The sequence below is a fragment of the Caretta caretta genome, chromosome 2 (assembly GCF_965140235.1).
Source record: "Caretta caretta isolate rCarCar2 chromosome 2, rCarCar1.hap1, whole genome shotgun sequence".
In the NCBI taxonomy this organism is placed as follows: domain Eukaryota; kingdom Metazoa; phylum Chordata; order Testudines; family Cheloniidae; genus Caretta; species Caretta caretta.
Window position 1 is genome coordinate 138,078,549 of NC_134207.1, and position 17,143 is coordinate 138,095,691.

At 43.1% G+C, this 17,143-nt stretch overlaps 1 protein-coding gene across 5 annotated transcripts in view; it reads left to right on the top strand.

Moving 5' to 3' along the window:
* DNAH5 (dynein axonemal heavy chain 5) overlaps positions 1–14,063 on the top strand; it is a 315,032-nt gene extending 300,969 nt beyond the window's left edge. For 3 of the 5 annotated variants that reach the window (XM_075125448.1, XM_075125450.1, XM_075125451.1), the window contains 2 exons: positions 1,894–2,041; positions 13,360–14,063. In XM_075125448.1, the coding sequence (XP_074981549.1) occupies positions 1,894–2,041; positions 13,360–13,420 (209 nt within the window). In that variant the 3' untranslated portion in view covers positions 13,421–14,063. Of the gene's footprint in view, positions 1–1,893; positions 11,279–13,359 lie in introns of those variants that run through there. The other 2 variants (XM_048839609.2, XM_075125449.1) reach the window with 1 other exon arrangement.
* The last annotated feature ends 3,080 nt before the right edge of the window (positions 14,064–17,143 follow it).

Genomic DNA, 17,143 nt, shown 5'->3' on the forward strand with positions numbered 1-17,143 from the left:
CAGTAGTTCTTTTATATTGTTGCGTAGATAGGGGTTTGATAGATATCTCTGGCGTCTCATTAAATATGTCCTTTTTTAGTCGCTAATTACACTCTTCAAGTTTTAAAACACAAGTACACTTTCACAATTACACAGTAAAACAAAGTTCACAGTATCACAGCTGGGCTCTCACGTCACTTCACTTCATTCTTATATCTTACTGACTGACTGGAGACTCCCCACCCCTTATATACCCACGAGGGCATGGCTGACAACATCCTAAGAGATTCAAGGAAAAGGTAGTTTTCAGAAAGTTGGGAAGGTTCCATGAGATTCTACAGAGGTCCAGAACATTCTGGTTAGTGAAAAATTAATCCACATATGGAATACCTGAAACATTTTTCTTCAAACATTCTATTTTCCCTTTTGTTGCTAACAACAAAACCAGCACCCTGAGCCCAGCAACCTAGGTAGTTGCCTTGATTACCTGCCCCTAAATCTGGCCCTGAGAACACATGCTAGTATTCACATGGTAGTATTCATTCTGAATACTACAGGAATGAACTGATTTAACAACGTTCTTAGGAACCACTGTGTTATACCTAGGTGTTGATTGTACACATAAATGCCGCAACCCTGATGTTCTGTGGAGGGGATTTGCTTGAGCAAACAGAAGCCAAGTGAAAGGATAGAAAAGAGCTAGTGAAGGATGACATTTGGGGTCACCAAAGAGGAAAAGACATGTCAGAATAGAGTGCAGACTAACAAGCTGGAGAACAGAAGTCGAGGCCATTCTGCTTTGTGGAACTGAATTTTTAATGTTTGCAAATAAAGGAGGCAGTAGGAAATCAAATCCCACAGAAAACAGCTGAAAATATATCAAATCATTTAGCTGTTAGAGACAGTCTGCTTACAGGCTATGTTTCCTGTGCTTTGCTATCAGAATTCCATGTTTGTAGCTTATCTTCTCTGACAGTACGTGGCATGCTCTTTTTGTGTATGTCATTTGCTTAACCAAGTGTAACATTCCAAATGCCTATAATATGCAGTTTATCAGTATTTTCAGTATAAATTACTATTTGCAGGAGCTTACAACCTAACCATAAAAATTATTTCAAACTGATTGACACACAGGATCTCAGCCTGGGAACAATTTAACACTAAATTGAATGAATCTGTTTAGCACAGTTTGAACTCTACAGATGTTTGGGAAGAAAGAAATAGAAGTCTTATTATCATAAACTGTATTACTTACAAAAAAACAATTTGATAGACAAATAAGGCTCTGATCCTGTAAGCTGAAAACAATCATTATTATATTAAAAAGCAAATTAAAAACCAGCTGAGATACTGAATTACAAACACTTATATAGTAATCAAACCTGGAATATTTTGTCCCAGTTTTACAGTGAAGAATATTGGTTGACAATGCATACTTCTGCAGCGTGTAAATAATTTAATTGTACTGAAAAAAATCTCTTACTAATGGTATTTCAAAATAGATTAATAGATTTTAATAAGGTAATTTTCACATCTTGATGTGTCAGCATGAAACATTCAAAAATAGAAAAGTTGAGTGGAAGGGTGAAACTGCCAGCATCCTAGTCACTGCAGGGTGCTCATTTAAACTTCTTACTCTATCAAAGTACTGTAGTTTAATACTAAATCCCAAACTTACAAGGGCTCCACATGGTACTGTATGTGATATGTTTTGAAAATAGGAGCAAAAAAGTGAGCAGTGTGTTATTAACTGAACTTCCTTTGCTTTTGTTGAGAAGAGCTATCTGCTACTGAACTTTGACTTGATGTATTTATATTTCTGTTAAGGTTGTGCTCTGCTCTCTAACATCCTATCTGTTCAGCCTCATTTCCCAGGGCATCTTTTCATGTGTGTTTTTTCCTCCATCTTCCTAGCTTCAAAAGATCCTCGTCTGTACTCATGTCCAATCTACAAAAAACCACTTCGAACAGACCTGAATTACGTTGCTGCTGTGGACCTTAAAACCGTCCAGCCTCCAGAGCATTGGATACTGCGTGGTGTAGCACTTCTGTGTGATGTCAAGTAATGTTAAATCAATCTTCACTTTCCCCCTCAGTGTTTCTCACCAGGATTTTAAGAAATTTTTTTCTGCACATAATTTTAACATGAACATTAATGAGGAATGAACCTGATGATGGATCACAGATTTTTCTTTTTGGTAGTTGTCCTCCTCCTGTATTCCACTCCTGCTTTATCTATTAGAAGTTAGTTAGTGGGCTAAAGACATGTACTAAAAGATAAGCCTCTTGAGACTGGATGGCTCAAGTGACTGACTATACCCCCTCCTTGTCACCTCTCAGGGCTTGTTTTCACTAGAAAATTGGGTCATTTGAACAAATGCTGTGTTAAACACAACATTGCCATGACTGTAAATGGGCTGGCTATCTTAAGCATTGTCAGCTGGTCATGGCTAATGCTGTCCTTCCAGCCATGCTTATCTGCAACTAGATTAAAGTGTTAAGCACACAAGTCCTGTCAATGCTGACAGCTAAGGTGTGTTAAACATTGTGTTATTTAGCACAACTCCTCAATATCGTATTCCAAATTACTCAGTTTTCTAGTGAGGACCAGTCTGAATCCAGCCCTAGGTCAGTGGTAAATGCAAAGTGGTATGCAGTCTGATTGCTGCTTGGTGGTTTGTGTGAAATGACTTGGTAGCATCAGTTCAATTCCTACCTGGACAGGTGTGCAAATCACAGAGGCTATCACCCTAACAAATATGAATCTCATGGGAGTCTCAGCAGAGAGGGTAAAAATGGAATGGGCATTCATTCTTTTAGCACCTAGAGGTAGGGAGGCTGTTAGTTCAGTGTGGGAAGCTAGCATTTCCTCCTGATGCCTTACTTAACATACGACTTTGCTGTCATTCTGGCTCAGTAATGCACTAAATTCATTTAAAAATTGTTTACCAGAAAAGTCTTATTTTCTATTCTGAGAACTGTGGGCCATGAGTATTTGGAGTATTCTCATAAAACCAGAACTAGGGGTCCCAAATTAAATTAATAGGCAACAGGTTTAAAACAAACAAAAGGAAGTATTTCTTCACACAACGCAGAGTCAACCTGTGGAACTGTTTGCCGGAGGATGTTGTGAAGGCCAAGACTATAACAGGTTTAAAAAAAGAACTAGATAAATTCATGGAGGATAGGTCCATCAATGGCTGTTAGCCAGGATGGGCAGGGGTGGTGTCCCTACCCTCTGTTGGCCAGAAGCTGGGAATGAGTGACAGGAAATGGATCACTTGATGATTACCTGTTCTGTTCATTCCCTCTGGGGCACCTGGCACTGTCCACTGTCGGAAGACAGGATATTGGGCTAGATAGACATTTGGTCTGACTCAGTATGGCCGTTCTTACGTTGGAGGGAAAACTTTATGCAGGGTACCAACATTAAGGCCACCATTGTTACCTTTGCTTTGCTCTCATTTTGCAGCATTTTGCTTTCATGTCCCCTCCTTTTCTATCTTCCTTCCTTTTTTTCTGCCTGTCTTACTGCAGCCTTGTTGACTTTTCATCGACCATAGAAACATTTCACAGTGGGAGCTGGCTGCAGGGAGAAATGTAGGCAATACTAGTCAGTTGCACTCTGTCTTCACATATAAAGTGCCTTTGTTTTTCAGCACAGAGCTATTGGATCTTTGTTGAGGCTAGTCAGTTGTCTCATGGTAGTCTGCAATAGATCAAGGTCACATGTGGGAGACTACTGCTTCAGTAGTGGCAGGAGCTCTAATACATAACAGGATGGGCCAACAGTGCACAGTGGATCTGCCTTACATAAATGCTTTGGGAGAAAAAGCAGGTTTTCATTTCAACACAAGGAAGCATTTGGTGGAGGTTTGATTCTGTTTTTGTTTCAGTAGATACATAATTTGATCTTATATAAAAATGTAAAAAATATTGCATCTCTTTTCATTGATGGTCTAAGGACAACCTTTCACAGTATTACAAAACAAGTATTAAAAACCTATTTTAGAATGGTTGTATTTGGTGTTTTAATGGGGAAGGGATACTTGTAACATTTCACTTCTATAATACAATCACACTGTTTCACTTCAAAAATGTACATTATTAATTTACTAATATCTTAAATGTTAGTCGATATTCAATAACTCGGAGGAACCTGAATGTATTTTATTTTTTGCAATATTTCATGGTGTAGTGGAATCTCTACGGGCAAGGCTGCTAGAGATCCCTAATACTTCAGTCACACTGTCTGTGTATTAATATGGCTGTGTGTAGATTGTATCTGCAACACGCTCAACTATAGGAGGATAAAAGGATTAATATTGCACTGCTGCAATATTAGTACATGTAAGTATGATTCTGAACCCCCTCCATCCTAAATCCTTCGATTTATTTAAACACTTGTACTGGCCAGAGCATAGTTAAGGGAAATGCTTACAAACTTGGCAAAGTGTGTGGAAGAGACTGTTCTTTGAGTGATGGTCCCAGTTGTATTCCACTGATGGTTTACAGTTTGCCTTGTGATTCTGTCCGAGACAATGAAGAGAGGGGTGGACTGACCGCGTCTCCAATTCCTTCTCACTGTCCCATGGTCTGGGTCAGAACTTCCATTGTCCTTGTCTGTGACACACTTTTAAATAAGATAAGGTGCATAGTTTTACCTGTTTTGTAGAAGTTTTGCCAGTTTTATTGTAGTTTTAGTACTTAGTTTAGATAGCTTTAGGTTTGTTTGTTTTTTTTACTACCTCTCCAGCCCAGATACCCATGTGCAGGTACCAGACTATGCCCAGAACTCTGGGCTTCAAACTCTGCACCTCTTGCCTGTGCTCCTTGTCGGTCAGTGATGACTACAAACACTGCCTCTACCACTTGGGGGAAGCTTATGTCGTATCCAGGTACAGTACTTGCCAGTCCTCCCCCACACACACCCAAGAAGGCTCTGCCCTTTTCCCCCAAGAGCACCTCATGGAGCTTGCCATGAGACCTCACTCGGACCCAGGGTTGGGAACACCCCCTGTACATCAGCCTGACACAGCGGGGAGCGCACCTCCCACTGCCGCATCCGAATTCGGAGCCAGCGCAACCACCCCATGGACCCCTTGACGGGGCCTAGTCGGGAGGTAAGGAAGCATACTCATAAGCATGGGACTAAAGCTATGGCTGCACTAGAGAGCTTATAGCGGTGCAGTTGCATCGATGCAGCAGCGCTGCTGTAAGCTCTCTACCGGAGCCGCTCTAAGTGGATGGGAGAGAGCTCTCCCGTCGACTTAATCCACCCCCAGTGAGCGGCAGCAACTGTGACAGCGGGAGAAGCTCTCCTGCTGACATAGCACTGTTTACACTGGTGCTTAGGTCGATGTAACGTATGTTGCTCACAGGGGTGCAACATAAGGTATACTGATGTAAGTGGTAGTATAGACACAGCTTAAGTCTTCCTCTAAGCCAGATGGACGCTCTTCCCATATGTCTGAGGCATGGGGACAGAGCACATGCTAAGTCCCATAGCATGAGAAAAAGTCCCACAAGCAATGGGATCTGGTGGTTCTGAGCATCAATCTATCGGTACCGCCATCACCAGCACCCCCCAAAATGCAGGATCCTCCTGTTCCAGGACAGACCACAGCACTGGTACCGGTACCTGGAAGAAAAGAGTGCTTCTTACATTGGGGAGATCCGGCACCATAACTGTGCCTCAGGACATGTTTGCCTTGCTGGACCCGGAGGCACTTCGTCCGTTATCCCTCCACTTCTTGAGAAATCATATCTCCATCACGGGCTATGCCTGCGGTATGTGACCCCTCACTATCAGCACCAGTACTCTACATCCTTACACGAGCTTTGACAGTACTGCCGTTGGAACTGGAGTCTGCCTTCTCCTCCTCCAGTGAATCAGAACTGGGAGAAGAAAGATCATGTCATATCACCCCTATATGCCTTCATGGAGACTGTCATGTCCGTGGCAGCACCTACCACATCAACCAGCGTGGAGTCACTGGTACCCCATGCCATGGGAACTAGCACAATCTCCCTTGGATCCAGCCTATTGGCCATATTGGGGACTCAGGTCCCAATACTCCAGCCCCCTAGAACCTGCCTGATCCGCACGGGAATGCTCGCCTGCCTCCCCCTTAAGGAACCCTTCTAGCAGGCACTGTGATCCAGTGGTAGAGGAGGAACCACTTAGTCTAGTCCCAGTAGAGTTGCCAGAACCGGCGGGATTTCCCTCTTCATCTCTGGACAAAGTGGTGACTGCAGCATCCCCTTCCCTACCGGATGACTTTAGTCAATTTCAGGAACTGTTGTGGAGAGTCTCGGGGGAAATCCAGATTCCCTTATAAGAAATTCAAGACCCCCAACATAAGCTGCTTGATATCTTCCACACCTCAGGACCATCCAGAATTGCACTACCATTTAACAAAGCGATTCTGGAGCCCTCCAGAACATTATGGCACATCCTGGCCATGTGCATGGCTACCCAACAGGGGCTAAAAAGCATTATTACATTCCTGCCAAGGGGTCTGAGTTCCTCTTTTGTCACCCTGCTCCTGACTCCATAATCATCCAGGCTGCAAATAAGCGAGCCAAACAAAAACACCCTTGATATACACCACCTGATAAAGAGGGCAAGTGTCTGGACCTTTTGGTGTGCCAGGTATCCTCCTCATCTAGCCGACAAGTCAGGATTGTGAACTATCAAATGTTACTAGCCAAGTACGACTTCCTAAATTACAGTAAATTTGCTGATTTTACTTATAGCCTGCCACAACACGATCAGGCTCATTTTCAGGCACTCATTGAGGAGGAAACAGGTAGCCAGAACGGCTCTCCAGTTGGCAGTGGATGATGCAGATACCTCCTCCTCCAGGGTCATGGCTATGGCCATAGTTATGCATAGGGAGTCTTGACTCAATTCTTCTGGGTTCCCTAGGGAGGTACAGAACACTGTTGAAGACCTCCCTTTTGATGAATCCTGTCTCTTTAATCAAAAGACAGATGTATCACTGCTTACCCTCAAAGACTCCAGAGCCACCCTTCACTAGCTGGGCATCTACACTCCAGCCCTGAAGTGCAAATTCCACCGCCAACCTTCCACTCAATTCTACCATCAGAAATTTTATGAGCCTCTGAGGAAACACCAAAAGACACAGAGCTCTCACGTCTTTGCAGGCTTCAATGTTGCAGCTACAACCACCAGCTAAGAGGTATTTCTGATGCAACCCCAAGAGCCAGCAACCACTATGCCAACAACCTCATGATCCTCCCACCCCTTTTGGGGGTCATTTAGCATTTTTTTCCCATACTTGAGTGTGATAACAATGGACAAATGGGTGTTGAACCATCATCCACCATGGCTATACAATCAAGTTTATCATGCTACCTTGTCCAAGACTGCCTTCGCCATCAGGGACCACTCTCATGTCTGCATTCTTGCCCAATAGGCAAACTCCTTATTACAACGAGGAGTGGTAGAATGCATCCCTCTGGAATATCAGGGAATGGGGTTTTACTCGACTAACTTCCTGATACCTTAGAAGAAATCCTTGATCTCCAGCATCTCAACTGCTTCATCCAGAAACTCCAGTTTTGTATGGTCATGCTAGCAGTGATTATCCCATCCTTAGAGAAAGGCATGTGGTTTATGAATCTCAATATGAAGGACTCATTTTAACATCAATATCCATCTAGCCCACAGATGTTTCCTGAGATTCACAGTGGGCATCCACCATTTCCAGTACAGAGTGCTCCCTTTCAGGATAGCCACTATTCCCAGAGTCTTCTCCAATTTTTGTCCGTTGCAATGGCCAATGTCAAACATTATGGTATCCTCATATTTCCATATCTTGATGACTGGCTTCTAGCCACGCGGTCCAGGCAAGAAGCCCACACATCAGCCTCTGTGTTGCTCAACCTTCTTTCATCCATTGGAGTCAGTGTCAATGTCGAGAAATCAAATCTAGACCCCACACAGTCTCTGGACTTCATATGGGCTACGGTAAGTTCAGTCACAGCGCGATTATACTTACCAACAGACAGGTTCCAGGCAATGAGTGGCATCATGACTTTTATGTCATGAGCAATCCATATGTACTAGCCAGGACCTGCCTGTCCCTTTTAGCCTACATGGCCTCATGTACATACGTAACCCTCTTCACACGTCTCCACCTTCACTGCCTTCTGACGTGGCTCCAGTCCGTTTACTCGCCAAACTGCCACTCCATGAATTCCATGCTGACAGTTCCTTCTGTGGTACTATCATCCCTCCAGTGGTGGACAGAGCCACATCGCATTTGTGTGAGAGTTCCCTTTCTTCCCTCCTCCCCAGACAAGATGATTATCACAGACTTATCCCTAGTTGGCTGGGGGGTGCATCTTGATGACCACATGGCTCAAGGAACATGGACTGCCAGGGAATCCAGGATGCACCCTGGAGCGCCGAGTCTTGAGAAGAGCATGACAATCCTTCCTTCCTTTCATCCGCTCCCATAATTTCCTCATCATGTCAGATAACACCAACATTGTTTCTTACATCAACAAACAGAGCGGCACGAGGTCCCCCATGCTATGCACAGAGGTGATCAATCTTTGGACATGGTGCATCAACCATCAGATCCTCTTATCTGCAGCCTGTCTTCCCAGGGCACAGAATGTACTCACAGACTCACTCAGCAGACATTTTGCAATCGACCATGAATGGGAACTTTGTTTCAATAGTACATTACATCTTCAATCAATGGGGGACCCCAACCAGAGACTTATTTGTGTCACAGGTGAACAGCAAATTCTCAACATACTGCTCTAGGGAAGCCGTTGGCCATTGCTCCTAGGGGGACACTCTCCTATTCCCCTGGTCAGACCAACTCAACTATGCTTTTCCTCCACTACTACTCTTATCTCGGATACTACACAAAACTTGATGAGATAGACGGTGATTCTGATTGCCCCCCACTAGCGCAGATAATTCTTGTTCCCCAACTTTCTCCACATGTCATCATGCTCATGGATTCCCATTTCCATCTGCCCAGATCTGCTGACCCAGTGCAAAGGCAAAATAAGACATCCCAATCCACATGCACTACACCTCAGAACGTGATATCTGGATGGGCATCTGCCTTAGACCAAATATACTCTTCAGCAGTTTGGAACATCCTTTCTAGTAGCAGGAAAGACTCACCAGACATTGGTACTGGGTCAAGTGGAGATGTTTTTCATCATGGGCTCAACAAAAAGGCACTCCATCAGAATCAGTGGGGATCCTCCTCATAGTGGACTACATGCTGTTGCTAAATTCATCCCTGTCTCGCCCTCAGCTCCTTGAAAGTAAACCTGGCAGCAATCAGCATGTTCCACCCTCCTGTGGAAGGTTTCTCTATCTTCACAAACCAATTAACCACTAGATTCTGGAAGGGGCTTATCAGAACCGTCCCACCTGTCCAACCTGTAGCACCTCAATGGGACTTGTTTTTGTTCTTTCTGTGCTAATGAAGCCCTGCTTTGAGCCTTTAGCATCATATGCCATGTCCCTCCTTTCCATGAAAGTCTCCTTCCTTGTTGCTATTACTTCCATGAGAAGAGTGGATGAACTTGGGGTCATGATGGCAGACCAGCCATTCAGTTTTCCACTGAGATAAAGTCTCCAAATAATTACATTCTAAATTTTTACCAAAGGTGGTTTCCCAATTTCACATCTGAAACCCATATGCACCTGCAGAACGTCATCTCCATTCTCTCAACATTCAACAAGCTCTGGCCATCTACCTGCAGAGAACGAAACCAATCAGGAAGTCCCTTAGATTATTTATTGCAATAGAAAAGAGGCTCCAGGGACTGACCGTCTCCACCCAGACAATCTAAATGGACTTTGGGGCGTATTAAACTCTGCTACCAACTGTTGGGCCTACCTCCTCCTACAGGAGTACAAGCTCACTTCATGGGGTCAGGCTTCAACCTCAGTCTCCCTTCAGAATGTGCCACTGACTGACCTATGTAGAGAGGCCATGTGGAGTTCCCTACACACCATTACACTGCACTATGCCTTTTTACAGGACTCAATGGTGGATGCTTCCTTTGGCATGGCAGTCCTCCACACTACCACTCCATCCTCATCCTCAGACCCTCCTCTGACTTAGGTACTGCTTGTTAATCACCATCAGTGGAATACAATAGGGACCACCACTCAGAAGAAGAGGAGCTTACATACCTGTAACTAGAGGTTCTTTGAGATGTGTGGTCCCTATCTGTATTCCCCATGCCCCGCCGTCCTTTCCCTCTGCTATGGATCTGCTGGATTCGCGGTGGAGAAGGGACTGCAGATGTAGTCGGTCCGCCCTGGCCTTTATTGCTTTGGATGGAAGCACGAGGTGAACCAGGGTGCAGGCACGGACCAACGGATACTACTTTCAAATTCTCCATTTCCAGGTGCATGGCCCATATGTGTAAACCATCAGTGGAATACAGATAGGGACCACACATCTCAAAGAACCTCCAGTTACAGGTAAGTAACTGCCTCTTTTGCTGGCAAAGGGGAAATTATAGTGACAGTTGATCACCTAAAGAGGCTTTGGATCCTGTTCTAAGTAGCTGTGGACCTGAAGGTTTAGTATTCTGTGCGACAAAATTATTTGCTCCAATCCTGTGATCTGGCACACTGCTAGCATGGAGCCTAAGGTGGGAAGAACAGTGTGGCTTTACACTACCTTTGTTCTTGTTGATCCTGTGGGTGGGTAAGAGGCACAACTTAAAGTGGCCTCAGAGCTAAGCTGAACCACTCTGGCCAGGGGTCTCTGCTGTGCAGCAGATCTCCTGCCATGGCACTTCCCTCAACCACACTCCTAACATGTTCCCAATGCTGCAGTTGGAAAATGGGGGTGTGTGGATACAAATGTCAAATGTGCAGTTCTTTGGGATCTTTAGATGCCATGCAAGCTACCTACACAGCACTGTAAAACTGGGATGTGTTGAATCTGTAGCAACCTTAGTTATCCCTAGCTCGGATTTCAGGCCATGCTGAGTTGACCAGGAAGGGGTTCAGGCTGTACTGTCAAACTTGGCTGCCCATTTCGTGGGACTCAGGATTATTTGTATGAGCGTATGCAGTCAGGTATAACAGAGTGAGGGCCACTCCTCTGCTTTTATCCTCTGCATCTAGTGATTTCCAACTGAACATCAAACTTGTTCATTTTTTATTTAAAGCCCCTGCAGCCAAATGAATTTTGCTGTGAACCTTGAATGGCCTTGATGTTGGTTTGTAGTAGCCTTGTGTAATTATACTATTAAAATTCTTCAGTTAGTTTCCTAACCTGCAGTTGACTGTATTTGGTTGTCACGTGTAGCCTCAGACAGAGCAGCCTCGTAAATGAAACACTCAGAATAGTTGAAGAGATTTGCCCCAGTCACAGGTCTGATACCCTTTCCAAACATGGATCAGTACTGTGAGGCCTAGGGGCACTTGTCAGAGAGGAAAAAGATAACTTTTTAAAAGAAAAGCCTATATTCGGACAGAGATTGAAGGTCTCTTCTACTTCTGAAACACTTTTTCCAATTTGCTGCTGAGCTTCAGGTCACACAAACTTGTGATGTTCACACTTAAAACTTCCTCTCTTGCTGAATGTGCCCTAAAGACAAGGGCAAACACTTGACTACAGTGTTGGGTGGCCAGAACCATTCCCCCGTCCCCCCATTTTTAAAGCTGATGAAGTACAATTTCATTGGGCACCTGATGTCTAGTTAACATCAATATTTGAATTTGATAATGCATCCTAGTTTTCTTCCAGTGCTTGTCAGCACTCATATTGAGAATGTAGTAACATGATGACTGCATTTTCAGTCATCTCCACTCACTTAAAACATTTTAGCAGATTAAATCTTATTATATTTGAAATATTATATTATAGACCTCTGAAACGAGGAGAAACGATGCTTCAAGGCATGTTACTTGTTAATGAATTTAAATATTTTGACTAAAAACTGAGCAAGGACATCAGGATTTGTCCTAAAGCTAAAACAAAACCCCAAACATTACTGTATTTTGCTTTCTCAAAATAGTGTATTCCCATGAATATGAACGAGATGTCAGGTCGATAACTTACATTATGAAAATGCAGGCATATACCATGGCTTAGGTTCTGATTAAGCAAAGCAGTTAAGTAGTAAGTGCTTAATTTCCAGTGCTTTCCTGAACTGAAACTTTGGTGACTTTAAAAAAGGCTAAAGTCAAAAAATCTTGAGCTTACATTCAAGCAACATGCAAGTAGTTACTGTTTAATTTCTCTCTCTATTCTGAACTTTCATTCAAATACAAGCATTTTAACAAAATAGAAAAAAGCCTGTTGGTGAAGAAACAAATAATTTAGGTAACTAAAGCCCTTTACAAATGGTGATATCAGTGAAATCAGGTCATGCATGTTTCATTGTATTTAGGATTAAATAATTTTATTCACTCTTCAGTTTTGAGAAGTATTGATCTTTATGAAAACAGATGTGCCCACTGATTAAATAATGAAACTTAAGTTGTGTTGCCTTTGACAGATAACTTTAAAAATGTGTTGAGAATTCCAAAATTCCCATACAAAGACATTCACTCTTCAGAAATGTAATGATTAATCAGAAGCAAGTTTGTTGTTTAATACTGAATACCTTAGATTAATATTAGTTTGAATTAGGAGTCTGGGATATAAGCCACCCGGCCAGCGCGATGGCAACATTTGCTGTGAAGGCAGCTCACTTAACACCTCAAGGTGGAGGGGAGCTCAATCTATAACACTCACTGAAGAATGAGTGCTGATGAGCTCTGGAGGGAGCTATATCCAGCCCTCTCATTAGAGAGTCACTTGCCCTGGCACATGGCATTGGAACGGAAGTGGGAGAGTGCCGTGCATAACTTAGGGAAGAGCTTTGGGTTATCTGCAGGGTCTTAGAGGTTTCTGGTGAATAGAAGTGGTAGAATTAAACCTAAAATGTACTGTGTCAGCTGAGGGATGCTACCAATCTGACAGTTTAGAGGTGCATTCCTTGCTGTAAATATTATTGATGGGGAGAGGGAGGAGGAGAGGAAGGGGAGAGAAGACTTACAAATGTTGAAGACATAAAGCTTCCCCCTCTTCTTTGTAGTTTAAAAGAGGAGCATTTTCCTGGGGTTGTTTTGTCTCAGCCGTTCAGACTGGAGCTCATTTGAGGGTCAGTTTCAAAGCAGAGCAGCAGCTCCTGCTGTTTCCCTCAGCAGGACTCTCAATAAGCGTAATAAGCATGTGTAATATTTTGCCAATTAGAGCTAATATTTGAAGCAGATATTCACACCTTAATTTATGAATGATAGCATTATTCCTGTTGTGATCACTCAACTGAAGTAGATGTCTCAATTTCTATTTTTATTATCTGAAGGTGCTATATATCCGGCTTTGGCAAGGACATTGAAAATAAACAGATGTTTGACTGCAGTTGAAAAAAATTATTTCATCTTTAAAGTTTCCATTAAAGGACTAAAACGTTTGCGCAGAAAAAAAAAGTTAGAGAACTACAGTTTGGGAAAAAGCTTCATACACATTGTTAAGTCAAGTTTAACGTGAGTTGGTGGCTGTTAATTTTAAATAAATCTCCAGACTATACAATATTTTTGATAGATTCATAGTTTATCATTATAGATCCACAAACACCACTGCCAAATATAAAAGCAACGTATATAACTTGGAGAGACAATATGTCCCTTTTTAGGATAGAAAACTTAAATTGGAGTATTCCTTGCTGTAAACTGGTCTCACTCTCTGGCAACACAATACTCCCCCGTCTCTGCTTCTCAATAGTTTGCACCAAACTACTTTCCACAGATATATACTTGCTTCAACAGTGATATTCCATGTCCCTCTGTGAAATGCACTCTGAATGTGAGGAGCTCTGCTGAACACTGTACTGTTTTCCTGGTGACTTGATTAATATGTTTTTGCAATAGCAAATATGCTGACTGACTTAACCAGTTGGCATTTGACTTGATGAGTGATTTGTAACCACTGTTCTTGCTAGAGGGTAGTATATGTCTGAGTGAGGCAGATCTATGATTCTTTTGCTGAATAAAGACATATTCAGAGCAACTCCTGTCTGAGTCTTCATTTGCAGCAATTTAGCATTACTTTGTTTTGAAATATGGTTTTATTCATGTATACTGATACTTATTCATTGCAACATTTTTGCCCATTTTGTACCAGTGTTATCAAAATATGTCCATTGTAACTCAGAATTTTAAATGAATCCATTTCAGTGAAAACACAAAAATTGGGTATATTAAAAGGACAATGTCTAGTTGTTCAAGCCCAAAATTTAACTGTCCTTTTCATTTCTCTGTTACATCTGTACTATGCTCACTGAAACACAGAATAATAAACCTGAAAGTAAACTTGGCATTTGAGTCTTGCAGATGAAGTTTAACTCATATGACAGAGACAATGACATGGTGAGTATTCATCACTTTCCTTTTGGTGTAAAAGCTGTTTTACAATATATAGAAATAGAAAACTTGGTTTTTTTCTTGTGTGCAGTCCTTCCCATAGAGCCTTTTCCTTTCCTCCTCCCCACACCAGCCTCCAAATCGCCATGTGTCAGTAATCCCCACCCCGCAACCGAGGGAAGGATGGACTTGACTCCCTCAAAATGGAGCCAGGTTAGCACTGCTTCAGAGCTTGAAGTGCTTCTTAGTTACATATCTCAGGGAAAGTGTATTTTGAGCAGGGCACATATGTTTCTTTTAGTGCGTGTCCAACGGGATGCCTAACTCTGAGGAGAAGAAAGCAGAATCTGAACAGTAAGAAATACACTGGAGACAAACAGAATTCTAAAAAGGTAATAAAGAAGACATGATACACATCAAACTAAAATTAGATAAACTGATTTTTATTGTACATTGTATTGTCTTTTCTGGGAAATGCCCGACAGCTCTGTTAATTTCTGTGTGAATGGGAGGTTGTCATGGAAAAATTATGTTTATTAGACATGGCACAAATTGACGCTTATCTCTGGGCATGTAACAAGGAGGTCAGAGGAGGTCATTCAAGTGTATCCCATAGTGATTGGGAACTTCCTCCTTAATTTCAATCCATGTGCTCTGAGCTTTTGCCAGAAGCAGTTGCTTAAATGCAGCAGAAGGCAACTGATTAGAGCAAACTAGTCAGTTTCCAGTGCAACAACAAATCCATGGAGTAGAACAAATCAGCCATAAACAATTCATAAAATTTAATACAGTGGCCCCCCCAAGACACACTATGGGGTTGCAATACCTGTCACAGACTTAATCTCTGTTTTAGCTTCCCCTTTAATTTCTGTTCAGTGGGGATACTGACCTCAAAGACATGTTCCAAGGAATAAATGGTTTGTGTTTGCAAAGCGCTTTGAAGATGAAAAACCTTAAAATAGTACAAATGTCTCTACTGGACAGTTCAGAGCCCACCTTGTCCACATTGTATTATCTTTTATCTGGGCTATTTTACAAGGCAAGTTGTAGCATTTGGGCAATCAGTAAAAAACCTTTTTCTGCTTATTCTTGTAAGAGAATTGCTATCTGAATTAAGATAAGATAAGAAAAGATGTGGAGAGGAATCAAGTCAATTAAAACGGGTGCTGAAAAACAGTGTATTATCAGCCACTTATCTAAACAGTGTTGAGCCTAGAGTGGAGGATTTTAATTCAAAAGAAACTCCTTTACTGCACTACTCTGATGAAATACATCCATTTCTCCTGTTCCCCTCCACTTGCTCCAATAAAGAGAGATTCTACTAACAATCATACAGAGTCCCCATTAATGTTAATAGAAACTATGATCGTGCACTGAGAATATGTTACAGCCAAGATTTTCATTAGTGATTAGTGACTTTGGATACCTCAGTTGTTGGGTGTGCAATTTTGAGACACTTTACAGAGGCCTGATTTTCAGAAATTCCTGAGACCCCCCCCCCCCTTGTGAAAATCAGGAGCGTTTAAGGTATGTCAGACTGGGTACACCACAGACGCCACACATCCACCTCAACGGGACTGGGCTGGCGGTGAGGGGGAACAGCCACACAGCCAGGGAAGGAGATGTTTGATGAGGGACACCAGAGAGCTTCTCCCCCTCCTTGGCACCCATTGGCTAGCTGGGGGTGCTGGGTGCTGATTGGCCAGAATTTCCCAGCTCCAGCTATTTCACATGCCTCAGTGGGTACAGTGGCAAAATGAAGACGGACATATGGATGGATGGATGTTAAACAGCAGGCTGCAACTTTTATTAACTTAAACACAGGGGAGGGGTTGTTACCTGCCCATCACCCATACTCTCATGTAGTTTGCTTTGAAGTAGTCCCAGTGTGGGAGTTACAGGGTCCTACCATATAACCTGTAATTTGGGGTAGGCTCTCCTCAGCCTGCCCACCAGGACTGAACTCACTCTGAATCCAATCACCACTACCTCCCCATGAGGCGAATGGAAGGTGCAGAAGGGTTGGGGTGTTGGCCCACAAGTTCTCCCCCTATCCCTTGAGCCCAAGGCCCATCAGCAAAATCCCAGGTCTTTTACCTCTGGAAGCTGTTCACATTATCCTTTTAACCACACTGGAAACCAGCCGGGGGTGGGGGTGGGGGCAGTGACCAGCTTGGATGCTCTCCACAACCATGCTGCCTAGTATCACATTGTTCCTGTACATAACTGTACACTGGTTAAGTTCAATGCCCACTGGCTCCCAAAAGCACCAGCTCACTGACTCTAACAGTGCTAAAGAAGGCAACAACAAATGCCACGCTAAATAAAGTGGCCTCCCTCCTATATAGCTGCATACCCATGGTAGAGCTTTTAATCATCCTGTCAGGGTCTCCACTGTTACATGTAATCTGTTGTCCCTCCTGCACCTGCCTTTCCTGGGCCACTCTTTTAAGGGCTTCTGCCCTATGAAGTGCCCATGTGGGTCTGTGAAACTTGACAGCCTACACCAGCAGGAAGGACCCACGAACAGGTAGTATGATATAGAGGAGGGAGCCAACCTATGGCGGGCCAAAGACACCATGTGTCATGCCACGTGATGTTATGGGCTGCTCATGATGAAGTCCTTCCTGTGCCCTAAACTCCATGAACTCTTAAGGCTGGCCTGATAGGCCCTCAGAGTTCATGGGGCAGCCGAATCCTTGACTTGTCCTAGAGCTGTCATAGGGC